The sequence below is a fragment of the Pituophis catenifer genome, unplaced genomic scaffold (assembly GCF_029215685.1).
Source record: "Pituophis catenifer annectens isolate HBS135680 unplaced genomic scaffold, rPitCat1.0.hap2 SCAF_3, whole genome shotgun sequence".
NCBI lineage: Eukaryota > Metazoa > Chordata > Lepidosauria > Squamata > Colubridae > Pituophis > Pituophis catenifer.
In genome coordinates, this window is record NW_027256883.1 from 50,885,863 (window position 1) to 50,901,071 (window position 15,209).

A 15,209-nucleotide genomic window follows, 5' to 3' on the forward strand; every position below is an offset into this window, starting at 1 on the left:
ACAGAAAGGGAGAAAGGAGAAAGAGAAGGAGAAAAAAAGAAAGAGAAGAAAGAGACAAAGATAAAAAGAAAAAGAGGAAGGGAGAAAGAAAACGCAGGTATCTCTTAACAGAGGCTTGAATTTGCCTGAAATTAGATCAAACCCTACATCACTTAACCCAATGTATCAGATTAAATTGTTATTGAATTATTTTTGGGATATATACTATATTCTCTTGTGTAATTTAGTGTAAATCTAGTTCATTATGTCTCAAAAGGGAGATCAAAAATCCAATTAGTGCCATGTAAATTCTGAAATCCCCAAAGACCTTTCCCATTGTATTTATTGAACAAATTTATATAGCTACCCAACTCATATACAGTGACATTCCTGTTCCTTTCATGTAGTTCTCAATGTGCTATTTCCTCCACCAAAATTCGATTATAAATAATATTACCGCACATTACAGTTCTAATTTTGTGTATTTGTGCCAGTAATTTTCAGAAAAAGATTTATTCCTCTCACATAGTTATGTAGCTTCATATGTCAGTTTACTTTTACCATTTAAAATTTTTTGTTGCATTATATGACTGCAAAAGCCTTTTAGCAGTTTCATGTAACAGGAAATATCCAGTAACAATTTTGAAAGTAGTTGTCATAGCCACAAACATCCCCCCCACAAAAGACAAAGAGAGAGAGAGAGAGAGAGAGAAGAAGGAAGGGAGAGAGAACACTGCTATTATTTTTAATTGTTTCATTATTTATCATGTGTAAATATTTTACACTGTCCCTACACCTAGAGTGATTTTACTGCCTTTCTTTTGCCCAGGGCTACCACATATTTTTCAGGGATTTACATGCATTCAATATAGTCCAGAGCATAAATATGTATTTATTTTGTACATCAGGTTGCATAAATCCATCTTAATATGCTATTCCTGGTATGATGTTTTGTATACATACAGAGAAAGAAGCACTCTTGTGATCTTTGACTTTTATGTTTGCTGTCAAACATCAGCCATAATATTAATTACTGTTTTGAACAATATGCACGACTGGCTATTTTATATGTGAAATTATGACTGAAATATTTCTGCACCTATATTGGTTCTCACTGTCAGGAAGTTTCTCCTGAGTTTTAGGAGAAAAACTAACCTCTCTTTGTTCAGTTTCCATCCATTGCTTCTTGTTTTGCCTTCTGGTGCTTTGGAAAATGCATGCCTATACATTCTTTCTGACAGCCCCTTAAAAGCCTGATGCCTATCATACTCTTGGGCAAAGCATGTGAGGCATTTCCTCCTTTCAGTGGTACATGAAAGTACATCTATGGTATATAGATAATAAAGTTGAAAAAAGGTGAGCATCATTTTTACAGAACTATAGATACATTGAGGCTGAGTGTAACAAGGAATGGCTGGGAGGGGAGGGGCCAGGCGAGGGACCCCTTGACGTGACATTGAGTTGGCCATGCCCACCCAGTCACATGACCATGAAGCTACTCGTCACATGACCAAGGCATGCCCACAAAATAAGCCACGCCCACAGAACCGGTAGTAAAACTTTTTAGAACCTATCCCTGGGCTTAATGGCTTTGTCCTGGTTTGGATCTTGAGTGAGGGCTAATCCTATCATGTCCTGAGGGCCATGTCTTTTGTGTTGTAGATAAGCTGGCCCAGCCTATCAGGTTGGCACCAAAATATCTGCTGGGGGGGGGGGCAGGGAGCTGAGGCTCTGAGTTTGTCTTTACAAACATGTTTTTCCTTTGGGGAAAATATAACATTCTACCTTTTTAATATTTCCTAGAATATTTCATTTTCCTAGGAGAGGGGTGGCTGCTAACTTCCTACAAACAAAAGCCAGAATGAGGGGAAAAAACTTTAAAAAAAATCCAACTTATTACAGTATTTTAAATTTATAGATAGGCACTGGTTTATTTTACATTATCTGTTTTATTTTGCATTGACTTAATTTTCTTATGTTTAAATTTTTTGTTTCCCCCCCTCCTTTCTTGGAAAAAAAGTGAACGTTATTCCCTCGCCTCAAACTAAATGCTGTGAGGCACCTAGAGAAAAGATAAGTTTTTCTTCTTCTTCGCCTTTGGCTCCATGGAGAGCTCTTCCCTTTTCTGTGTCTTGCATCGCAGAGCGAGCCGCTTGGCATCTTCAACTTGTTTTGTTCTTTATGGGGCGGTCAAATCACTCCACGAGGGCGTTGTCCTTTCTCGTAAACTTCACTCCGTCGGACTGCTTCTTCCTGCAAAAGAAACGAAACTCCTGCGACGGCTTTCGTTCTTCGTTTCCCCGCGGGTCCTTCTTCCTCTTTGCCTCGCCTGTTTAGTTCGGGCTGCCCTCGTTCGCTCCTCCCACTCTCCTCCCTCCCCCCCCAATATTATGCAGGCCACGCCTCTTTCTCCTCAGCCCCTCCGTTCCTTTTCTCTGCTAAAACGAAACAATCTGACTTGCGTTCGGCCAAGACAGCGCCTGGCGGGACGGTCGCCTGTCGGCGCAACATGGCAGCGGCGCAAGGAAACCCCGACGGCACAATCCTAACGCTCTTCGTGTACGACCGGCGTCGGGACCAGTCAGATGACGCCGAAACAGTCCTTCGATGTCCTAAGGAAAACTATAGGAGATTCCTTAACGACGTCCGCTGGGTAACGTAACGGAGGGAGGCGAATTAAAATGCGGCGCCGTTAAGGGAACTGCGGCTCTGCTATCGCCGGCGGCGTCCCGTCACCCCCCACCCCTTCGCCCCGGTTCCCTTTCTTCGGGTCACGCAGCGCACCGGGAACGAGAATAGGAGCTTTTGGAGACATTGGGAAAGGGACAGCGAACGGTCAAGCTAGATAACGGAGGTCTTCAAACTTGGCAGCTTTAAGACTTGTGGACTTCAACTCCCACAATTCTCCAGCTAGCTATGCTATGCTATGCTATGCTATGCTATGCTATGCTGGCTGGAGAATTCTGGGAGTTGAAGTCTACAAGTCTTTAAAGCTGCCAAGTTTGAAGACCTCTGAGCTAGAAGTTCTTTTGACTACCAGAAGGGCGAGAATTTATAGCCGAGAGCAAGACGGCGGTAGCGGAGAGAAAACGAAGCTGCTACGTATTTTTTTTTTTCCCTGTATGCCAGGAATGACTTACGAAACAGTTTAAGAAATGAATTTTAAATACTGTATGCTTTCTGTTTGCAATTAGGCTGCTTAGGTTGCCTTTTTTTTAAAAAAAAAATCGTATCGATTGTGATCATCGTCTATATTTTTCCATTATGTGGTAATAACACTTGTTCTTGTTACATGCTCTTAATGGTTAAAAATAATAATTTAGAAAAGTTGGCATGCAAACGTCATTAAAAACCCCGTTTTGTGACAGCCTAGCTCAGCTGTCAGAAGTCATAGACTCACTTAAAGATAGACTCGCTCATGGTAAAGCTGTGGGGTTCAGTGAATTCCTAAATGAAGGGAAGCAGATTCAATGTCTTATGTTGTAAAAAGCTAAACATGAAATCTTCCTGCAAATTGAGCGTATAGTCTTGTATCTGTGCAGTTGTTCACAGAATAAGATAACAACACTTGGGTTCCTAGTCAGTCTGCCTTTTGTAACATGTCTTTTGGCAGAATTTCTTTGGGCGATGTCTTTGAGTTAGCATTGACTCTTGGTGACTTCCTCCACAAGTAAGTTACCCGCAGTTGCTGTTTTCTTTGCAAGATTTCAGAAGTGACTTGTCACTGTCTTCTTCGTAGGTCTGAGAGAGAATGACTGGCCTAAGTTACTGAGCTGGTTTTGTACCTAAGGCAGGAATAAAACTCAAAGCCTCCTGGTTTCTAGCCTGGTTCCTTAACCATTACACCAAACTAGGTCTCTTGGCAGAGATAATAGTTTCCATGTTTCCTATAGTCTAACAATATTTTTTCTTCTGAAATGTTTAGTATAGTTTTATAATCACAATCTGTGTAGAAAATTTTAATGTTCTAATATTTTCCTTATTTTATATTTATTTTATAACTATCCTATATATCTTATCAGCAACCCAGAGTCATCTTATAGGAGAGATGATGGGCGACATAAAAATGACTCTTCTCTCTTGCACATCTGTTTTCTTTATCAGTCTACCAAAATGTCAAGGTCAACTATAGTCAAAATCTTTTTCCCTTCTGCCACTAGATGGCACTGCAGACTAGCTTTCAATAGAACGCAGAAAGCTTTTTAAAATGATCTTCAAAGTTTTGTTTTGTCAGTTACCACCAGGGTGGATAAAAATCAATGATCTTTTTTTAAAAAAACAAAAAAATCAGATTTTTTTTATTTAAATCGGATTTTTTTGATTTTTATTGAATTTATTTTAATAAAAAACTTGGGGTAAAAATTTATCGTAAGATAGTTTTCTATTTAAGACATAAATAATTTAGTTTATTCAGCATGAAATGGAGCTTAGTTATGTAGCATGAGGCTGTATATTCTGCAACACTGGGACTATCGGTGAGTCAACAGTGGGTCAAAGGAGTAGCAGAGATGACAGCTGCTGTTTTAAAATTATGATTTAAATCGAGTTGATTTAAATCAAGCCTTTTTACTAGTGATTTAAATCATGATTTAAATTGTGATTTAAATCAACTCGAATTAAATCAAATCCACCCTGGTTACCACCATTCCAACATTTCAATAGAATGGGATTCAATCATTAATTTATTTAGTCCTAATTTCTTATTTTTAAGGAATTACTTTTCTTTTTTCAATCACAAAGAAAAAATATAAAAAAAGAAAACGGCTTTTACTGTCTCTTCTCCACCGCCAGATTACCAGATGTGAGAGCAAATACACACCTGCTCTCAGTCCAGCAGTCCAGTTTGAGGAGACAGGGAGTTTGCGATCCCCCTATGCTGACCAGTCCGTGCTCCTCTTGTTTATCATCCCTTCAGGATGACTTCGGTCACTTAGGACCCCTGGACTGCAGAGATATCGACGGGTCTTCAAGAGACCTTAAAGAACCTGTCTTGTCATTGCGACATTGGCCACACACACCCTCTCAGAAATATCTTTAAAGACATTTCAGAACAAAGAAGTACAGATGGCATACTATACAAGTCCCTGTGTATGGGTCCTGTGTAATTTCTTCTACCTGTCTTGAAGAGGGGAAAATACTTCTCTAATTTGCCTCAATAGTTATCCAATCTGGTGCTTTCAGTTAAATTGATCACCAGGAGATATTACTTAGTGATAATAATAACTATTAGAGTAGCATCATTAGCATAGCAATGACTATTTATGTTTCTTCCTCAACTTTTAAAATCATACTTATCTTGTAATCCAGCTGTGATAAACAGTTCTAATAGTATATGGAACTACCCGAGACTTTACTTGAAATCAGCAAAGAGTTTAATGACATGTTCGCAAACAAGGGAACATGAGAAGTGAACAGCAATTACAGCATAGTCGATCAATTTATCACTCACACAAAACCCCACTTCCTCCCCCCTCCCTTTTTCCTGTTTCTTTCACAGCTCTTAGCCTAGTTACCTTTTGCTCTTCTACTTGCGGTTACAGATGGCATTTTGCGATTTTGACACTTCTAGTTTATTTGTCTGTAAAAGCTTATACTTTTCAAAACAGCTTATAATTCTATTTCTTATATAAAGCATTGCAGAAACAATACACATTTTAGAAACAATAAAAACCCCATTTTGTTTTACATATAATGATTATATTGATTATGTATTTCCATCACAGCTTTTCTTAATATATATTCAGAATATAGATTGAATAAATAAAGAGAAAGCACGCTTCTTTGCCAGTCTGGAAAGCCTTTGCGGGAAATATTTTTTGGATCAGGATTCCAACAAGATATTCTTTAATGTTTTAAAATACCTGAATCCCATTCTCTCTATTAATCTAGAGATTTATCTTGTACTTATAGGAACTTGATATTTCCCCCACTGAAACATTTGTTATTACAACAACTGATAGAAATCAAATAACAAGTGAAAATTTTGGTAAGTATACTGTATTTATAGTGACAAATCAATTTTATACCAAGATACTATTAATTAAATATTAAAGTTTTGCTACTATATTTCACCAATGTTTGTCTTGCAACAACTGCCATTTTTCTTTAAAGATTGTTTTGGTTCTGAATTTAAAAACACCAAGAATATGGATCAAATGATCAGGATTTCAAAAAAATTCATAATAATGATATGGGAATTGAAAATTAGAATTTTTAAAAATAATATCAGTATGAACATTAACAGGAATGGTTTGGGATGCAAGTAAAGCTTTTATGAGGATATTTTATAAAATGTCATACTCAAAAATGAAGTAAAAAGAAAAAAGTGACAAAGAAATTCCCAAAGAAAGTAAATATCTTTTACAACAATTGTTGATGTGAACAGTAAAAGAATGAAATAAAAATGAATTATGTAAAGCAAAAAATACCTCCTTTGAATTTGCATATAAACTACGGAAATTATTAGCATATCATTTAGAAAAGAAAAAGTTATTATATCTTCAAGAGGGAGATACTATATTAATGGATAATATGGCAATATAAAAAGCATTTTATCAGTATTGATTTTTACAGTCTGAGACTTGGAAGATACAAATATAGCATTAATATCTAAGAAAGACGAGCTTTGACTCATGTTGGACCCGTGTCCCTCCTGGTTGGTACTGGCCTCCGGGGAGGTTACACGAGGCTGGCTCCAGGGGATTATAAATGCTTTTTTTTTTTTTTAAATTTCATTTATATGCCGCCCTTCTCCGGAAACTCAGGGTGGCTTACAATGCGTTAAGCAATAGCCTTCATACTTTTGTATATTTATACAAAGTCAGTTTATTGCCCCCACAAATTGGGTCCTCAATTTACCTACCTTAGAAAGGATGGAAGGCTGAGTCAATCTTGAGCCTGGGGAGATTCGAACTTGCAATAATTGCAGACAGCTGAATGTTAATAACAGGCTATTAGTCTGCTGCGCCACCAGGCTCTTTTCCTTGAGTGAGGGTGCCTTTCCCGCCACCTTGAAAGATGCGGGGGTGAGGGTCCTCCTCAAGAAGCCTTCCCTGGATCTGGCTGGTGGATGATCTGTGGAGGGCTCGGGACAGGGGTTGCTCCTCTGTCCTGGTCCTATTAGATCTCTCAGTGGCTTTTGATACCATCGACCATGGTATCATGCTGCATACTAGCAGATTGCAAAGTAGTATTGGAAACAAGCATTCACACTTTAAGAAATTAGTACATTTTAGTAATAAAATTTTCCTTACTTAAAGTTTCATGTGTATCTTGTAGATCAAATTGTTAAAGACAAGATGACTCTCTACTTACTACAAAGAGTTGATCAGTTACTCACTTCATCAACAAAGGAGTGCATTGAGTTTTTGCCACATTATAACACACTTCTGAAAAGTGGAACGTATGAATACTATGCCAGCAAAGGTCAAAATCCACTTCGTAAGTACTTAAATATTAACAGTATATCTGGAAGTCAATGAGTGGTGCGGTGGACTGGAGATGGAGCTCTCGCCTCACAAGATAGATAGAGGCAGATATTTTTCTCTCTGGACACAATGAGAATGCTGAACAAAACTTGGCGACAGAAAGGGCATCCTTCCTGTAAACACTCTGCTAGCTCCATTCAGTTGCCCAGACTCCACTCCACAAGGTATTATGGGGTAGTTAAAATAGGATGATGCTATCTGGAAGTCAATGCATTGTGTTTTGATTGTTTAATCAAGTGCTGTTGTTATAAATATTATCCTTAAAAATGGCAGAATGAATGGAAGCTTTTGTTTTTCTTTTTCTGTGAAAGAGCAGATTTCTTTCTTTCTATTCTCTCTTGCTAGACCATCCTTGTCAACTGGGTTACTAAGCTTGACATGCCCTGCAGGTTGTGTTTTTTTATAATTCAGTTTTATTTATTTCAGGTCTGTTTCCCTTATGAAATTTCCATATGAAAGCCAAGAGCAGCGAAAGAACTAGAAGTTTCATATTTTTGTGTGTCTAATACTAAATAAATTATTTTATTTCAGACCTTTTGTCTAGAACCATAGATGTTGTGGCCCGCCGGCAGCCAGCAGAACTGGCAGCAGAGTCAGATAGTGAGGAGTTTGGGAAGGAACTTGGGCCAGTCCTGGGGGCTGGGGAAAACTCGAACAAGGGCTCTGTGTCAGAGGCAGAGAGGGAGCTAGACAGCAGCGAGACAGAGGAACAGCTGGAGCCCATTCCAGTGTGTGCATGCGCAGAGCTGCCAGAAGACAAGAGCAATTAAGAAAGCAGGGTAGACTCGGGAGTAAGACCACACCTTGGAGATGATTGGCCCCTCCCATAGGACATAAAAGAGAAGCGAACGGGATGTGGGCATTTGCAGGAAGCAATTAGTTTATCTTGTTTCAAGATTGGAAAGTTCTGTTCGTGACTCTTAACGGACTCGGTGCCAAATTTGGCCTTGCTCTGCATTTGGAAATTGGTTCTCTGGCAGCATTCCCAGTGAGATAAGGTGGGGGTTGATAAACATTCCTCTGAAAGACTGTTTGCCAAAGCCTTGTTGATTGTGAATGAACGGGATTTTCTGTCGTGTTAATAAAAGAGGTTTTACCGGGATTAAGACTTCGCTTCATGTTTTCTAAGGAAGCCTAGGTCAGAACAGTAGACAAAAGGGAGCATGATAAATTTGTAAATAAGAGTTATGTTATTGTGTGCTGAATGAATTACAATTTTTTGTTTTTCTCATTTTCATATCATTACTCCCAACAGTAATGATATGAAAAGAAAAGTGAAGAAGAAATTATTCCTGGGACATATTGAACTAAGGATGTAAATATACTACTACTTTTGTCAGATCATGTTGACTAATATAATCATTTGCCAGAATGAACAGAACCCCCAAAGGGACTGTAACTATTTGAGTATTTTCTAACTCATAAATTACAGTTATAAAAAAAAGTGTTGTGATACACTGCAACAATACTAAAATGCAGCATGTGCAATGTTTGCAATTTAATTCCAAAAAGATGATCTATAAGCATGAACTTGGCATTTGTCTATAACTTTTAAAGAATTGTATTTTTTTCTTGAGATTATATTATTGTTTTTCATTTCCCCTGAAGCATATTTTTATAATCGGATCACAAGCCCTGCACAACCCTACTATGAAAACATGCATACATACATAGATATGAGAGAGAGAGGATATGTATACAATATACAGTTATTCAGGACCTGGGCCTCCGGCTGATGCTGTGCAACGCCAGGTCCGTGGTAAATAAGGCCCCCCCTCATTTACGATCTTATTCAAGAGGGGGGAGCGGACCTGGTGGGTATTACGGAGACCTGGTTGGGCCCGGAGGGAGGGGTCCCTCTGGTTGAGATGTGCCCACCAGGCTTCAGAGCATTCCATCAGCCGAGGGCCCAGGGGAGGGGCGGGGGGGGTGGCGGTTATTATTAAAGAGGGTCTTGGTCCGAGGGAGACCCCTGTGCCACAGATTGCTGGATGTGAGTCCCTCTTTGTGAGATGGGGTCATGGGGTTCAGATGGGCTTGCTGCTTATGTACCTGGCTCCCTGCCGCGTGGCAACGGCCCTGCCTGAGCTACTCGACATGATAGCCAAGGTGGCAGTTGATACACCCAGGCTTATGGTCATGGGTGATTTCAACCTGCCGTCCGTTGGTGAAACGTTGGAGATGGCTCGGGAGTTCATGGCTTCCATGACAGCCATGGACCTGACCCAGTTAGTTCATGGCCCCACTCACAGGGGGGGGACACACGCTGGACCTGATTTTTGTCTCTGGCCAGTGGTTGAGTGGTCTTATTATAGGGGATATAGACATGAAACCCTTGTCATGGTCAGATCACTCACTCCTTCGTCTGGACCTTCAAACCGCTACACCCCGCCACAGGGAGGCGGACCCAATTAGATGGATCCGCCCCAGACGCCTGATGGATCCTGATAGGTTCCAGACAGAGCTTGGGCCAATTCCTGAAGATCTGGCACACGACTGGTAGCTGCCTGGGATCGGGCGGCTGGTGGGGCCTTGGATCGAGTCATGCCTTTGCGGCCTCTGACCCGGTGTCGATCCCTCGCGGCTCCTTGGTTCACCGAGGAGCTGAGGGAGATGAAATGCCGGAAAAGACGCCTGGAGAGCGGTTGGAGGGCCAGTCTCGCTGAATCTGATCGAACACTGGTAAGGTCGCATATTAAGACCTACCTAGTGGCGATAAAGACTGCAAAGTTTAATTACTTTTCCGCCTCTATTGCATCATCAGGGAATCGTCTGGCCGCCCTGTTCAGGGTAACCCGCTCCCTGCTCCATTTGGGAGCGCGGGAGGATCCCTTGGAAGGCAGGGAGGAGGATTTCGGACAATACCTGTATGACAAAATCGCTCAGATCCGGGGGGATTTGGACTCTGACTGGGTAGATCAGGGCAGGGTGATGAGGAATAGTCTTGAGAATGTTACCTGGGAGGAGTTTGATGCTGTGACTCCCGATGATGTGGACAGGATTTTGGGGAGACTTAGTGCGGCCACATGTTTACTAGACCCGTGTCCCTCCTGGTTGGTACTGGCCTCCCGGGAGGTTATACGAGGCTGGCTCCAGGGTGTTATCAACGCTTCGTTGAGTGAGGGTCACTTCCCTGCGGCCTTGAAAGAGGCGGTGGTGAGGCCTCTCCTCAAGAAGCTGTTCCTGGATCCGACAATATTGGCCAACTACCGTCCTGTCTCCAACCTTCGCTTCATGGCGAAGGTTGTTGAGAGTGTGGTCGCGCAACAGTTTCTGCAATTCCTGGAGGAAACATCCTATCTAGATCCGTTCCAGTCGGGTTTCAGGCCCGGGCACAGCACGGAAACGGCATTGGTCGTGTTGGTTGATGATCTCTGGAGGGCTCGGGACAGGGGTTGCTTCTCTGTTCTGGTCCTGTTAGACCTCTCAGCGGCTTTTGATACCATCGACCATGGTATCATGCTCCACTGGTTGGAAGAGTTTTTTTATTTTTTAAATTTTGATTTATATGCCGCCCTTCTCCGAAGACTCAGGGCGACTTACAATGTGCTCAGCAATAGCCTTCATCCTTTTTGTATATTTATACAAAGTCAGCTTATTGCCCCCACAACTGGGTCCTCAATTTACCTACCTTAGAAAGGATGGAAGGCTGAGTCAACCTTGAGCCTTGGCGAGATTCGAACCCTGCAGTAATTGCAGGCAGCTGGTCTTAATAACCAGCTTAATAACAGGGTGCCTTAAACCCCTGTACTACCAAGGCTCTTGTTGGGGATGGGGGGCACCGTGTTACGGTGGTTCTCCTCCTTTCTCTCCGACCGGTCGCAGTTCATGTTGACAGGGGGGCAGAGGTCGACCTCGAGGCCTCTTATATGTGGAGTGCCTGAGGGGTCGGTCCTCTCGCCCCTCCTGTTCAACATTTATGTGAAGCCGCTGGGCGAGATCATCCATGGCTTTGGGGTGAGATACCATCAGTACGCTGATGACACCCAGCTGTACATCTCCACCCCAGGCCACCCCAATGATGCCCTTGAAGTGATGTCCCAGTGCCTGGAGGCTGTGCGGATCTGGATGGGGAGGAACAGGCTCAAGCTCAACCCTTCCAAGACTGAGTGGCTGTGGCTCCCGGCATCCCGATATAGTCAGTTGACTCCATCACTGACTATTGGGGGTGAGTCGTTGGCCCCCACAGAGAGGGCTCGCAATCTGGGAGTCCTCCTGGATATGCAGCTGTCCTTGGAGGGACATCTGACGGCTGTAACCAGGGGGATCTTTTGTCAGGTTCGCCTGATTCGCCAGTTGTGGCCCTTTCTTGATCGGGATTCCCTGTGCACAGTCACTCATGCCCTCGTCACCTCTCGCCTTGACTACTGCAACGCTCTCTACATGGGACTCCCCTTGAAGAGCACCCGGAGGCTCCAACTGGTCCAGAACGCAGCACGGGTAGTGACGGGAGCAGCATGGCGCTCCAATGTAACACCGCTCCTGCGTGAGCTGCACTGGCTCCCGGTGGTCTTCCGGGTGCGCTTCAAGGTGTTGGTTATCACCTTTAAAGCGCTCCATGGCATAGGGCCTAGCTATCTTCGAGACCGCCTGCTGCCACCAACGACCTCCCATCGACCCGTGCGCTCCCACAGAGAGGGCCTCCTCGGGGTGCCATCAGCCAAACAGTGCAGGCTGGTGACCCCCAGGGGGAGGGCCTTCTCTGTGGGGGCACCTACCCTCTGGAATCAGTTGCCCCCAGAGATAAGAAGAATCCAAAACCTCAGTGCCTTCCGCCGTGCCCTTAAAACCTTTTTTTTCCAGCAAGCCGGGCTGGCCTAATTTTTAAAGTGTTTTTAATTGTTTTGTTTATCGTTTTTAATTAATGGGGCCAAATTTATATATATATTTTTAACTGTATTTTAATATTTGTACTTGATGTTTTTACTTGGCTGTTCACCGCCCTGAGTCCTCAGGGAGAAGGGCGGTATACAAATTCAAAATAAAATAAAAATAAAAATAAATACCCTATTGCAGTGGTCCCCAACCTTTTTATCGCCGCGGACCAATCAGCCTTTGATAATTTTACCGTGGCCCGCTGAGCGCGCGCAGGGGTGGGGGCTTTGGGCCACACGTGCGTACCTGCGCGGGGCTCTCTTCCCTGGAGCCTTTGCGCACGGCCCAGGAGCTTTTGCGCACGGCCCAGGAGCTTTTGCGCACGGCCCAGGAGCCTTTGCGCTGCAGCGTTCATGTCCCCCGGCCGCTGCGCGGCCCGGTGCCAGGTACTCCACGGCCCGGCACCGGGCCGCGGACCGGGGGTTGGGGACCACTGCCCTATTGGATTTCAGTTATAAAAGCATAGATTTCTAATATACCTGTCAATGCTGCTTCTTTTGGAAGCAGAGTAAACATTTGCATTGTAATTTAATTTGTTTTCATAGTGATAATTCTTAGAAAATTTTCTTTTTATTTAGCATTTGCACTTGCAGAATTGATTGATAACTCCTTATCAGCTACTTCTCAAAATTCTGGAGTTCGGTGCATACAGTTAAAACTGGTGAGATATCAAATAATTTTAAAAATATTTTATAGACAGATTTTATTCTTGTATTTTCATATCGTCCTGCTTTTTTCTCTAATAGTTATTTGATAATTCCCAAGGAAAACCAGCTATTGCTGTGATTGATAATGGAAGAGGCATGACTTCTAAACAACTAAACAACTGGGCGGTGTATCGATTGTCAAAGTTTATACAAGAAGATGTACAAAGGTTGGAACATTCTAATCTCAATTTATGTTTAAGTATTAAATGTATGCATTGAATCAGTCTAGCAGTTTGGGATAATGAACAAGAAATGTTCATTATCCCAAACAAGACACTTTGAGTTAATGAACAAGAAATGTTAAATATTAAATATATAAATGTTAAATACATATATTAAATTAAATATATGTAATGTTATATATGAGTCAATGCACAACATTTCTTATGGCAATTGTAAAAATATCTATTGATGCAGTCTCCAAATATTTTATTGAGGCATAATAAAATCCTTCCTCCCCATCTTTTAGTTATAGTGGATAATTTGTATTTCATAGTGTTTTATTTTTATTATATTATTTTTTTTTCATATTGTTTTATTCTTTTTAACATTCTAAGCTGCCCAGAGTTACCTCATGGTGAGATAGGTAGCAAACAAATTTAATGAATAAAATAAAAAAATAAATATCCATGAAACATATCCCCAGCTAATTGTGCATTAGCTTAATTTTTAGTTCAAGTACGGTCTCAGAATGTCAGGTGCAAATAACCAGGTAGGCATGATCCAATTAAACTGATTTATTGCTACACAGCCTATGTGTGGGTATCTTCTCAGGTAATAGTTAGCACCTGCTAGCAGTGGTGGGATTCATTTTTTTAACAACCGGTTCTGGGGATGTGGCTTGGTGGTCATGTGACTGGGTGGGTGTGGCTTGGTGGTCATGTGACTGGGTAGGCGGAGCTAGTTGGTCATGTGACTGGGTGGCCATGGCTATGTGCATAGGGACTACTCAGAGGGCTGGAAAAAGTGATTTCTGACAGGTCCTCGCACTTTTGACCAGTCCTCGCATTTATGGCCAGTCATCATTTATGCCCGTTGCAGCATTCTTAACAACCGTGTCACTCATTTCACAACTGCTTCTGTTCACCTCGGTGACAAGATAGGGTGCAAAATGTAAAATGTGAGGACAGTTGTGTTAAGGATATTGTTGAGTTACACCCGAAGTTGTGGTTTATAAAGCAGAGTACTGTTAAGAGTTTTACGCACGGAAACGTTTTGAGAGTAATTGTGAATAGCATACAGACAAACTGGGTTTTATAGTATTTTACTTTTAGGGAAAAGCAAAATGATAGTCCTTTAACAATCCAAGTCTTAGCCATATAAAGTGCAATATAAAATCAATCCAGGGATATAAAATCTTCTTACCAGTTTGTAGAAAAATACAAGGAACAATCAGGAACAATATAAAAACAGTTCAATAAATATCAGAAAGCAGTAAATAAATAATCATGATCAAACAATTGACCATAGAGAGATCAAAAAGAGTTACAGCGTAGCAGCAGGTAAAAATGGTGTAGTGTCCACACTAACCATAATTTAGCTCTCCTTAAATACATTGGCTACAGAGCTCAGCCAATCAGGATGCAGAATGACGCAGCACAGTTCTTAAAGCTACATAATACTTTCACATAATACAAACATACAATGTTGGCTTATATATTTCCTGGCCAACCAATTAGGCAGTAACCATTTCCTAACAAGTTGTAAGTTCAAGGACTGGTCAAAAGTGCAAGGACCAGTCAAAAATAACTTTTTCAGCCCTCTGAGTAGTCCCTATGCACATAGGGACTACTCATGACCGCTCATCATTTATGCCCGTTGCAGCATTCTTAACAACTGTGTCATTCATTTCACAACTGCAGTGCTTCATGTGACCGGTTGGGCGTGGCCAGGTGGTCATGTGCCATCGGTTCTTTGCCCTAATCACAGTTTGCTGCAATGGTCATAAGTGTGAAAATCGGTCATAAGTCACTTTTTTCAGTGCCATCGTAACTGTTGTAAATCAAGGATTACCTGTACAAAAATACAAAAAGCTTCTTTGCTTGCAGAAAGCTGCCCTAAATACCAATCATTAGATTAGAAATACCTGCAAACTGGAGTTACAAATCAGGCAGGTGGCCAGAGCACCTTGGGGAATTAAAATAGTTAAAATGCAATGATA

General features: G+C 41.7%; 1 protein-coding gene across 1 annotated transcript in view; it reads left to right on the forward strand.

The window, feature by feature from the left end:
• Positions 1–2,413: 2,413 nt before the first annotated feature.
• SMCHD1 (structural maintenance of chromosomes flexible hinge domain containing 1) overlaps positions 2,414–15,209 on the forward strand; it is a 104,959-nt gene continuing 92,163 nt past the window's right edge. Inside the window, 5 exon segments of the mRNA XM_070940990.1 lie at positions 2,414–2,632; positions 5,890–5,965; positions 7,258–7,419; positions 12,920–13,002; positions 13,088–13,215. Of these exon segments, the coding sequence (XP_070797091.1) occupies positions 2,489–2,632; positions 5,890–5,965; positions 7,258–7,419; positions 12,920–13,002; positions 13,088–13,215 (593 nt within the window). The 5' untranslated portion in view covers positions 2,414–2,488.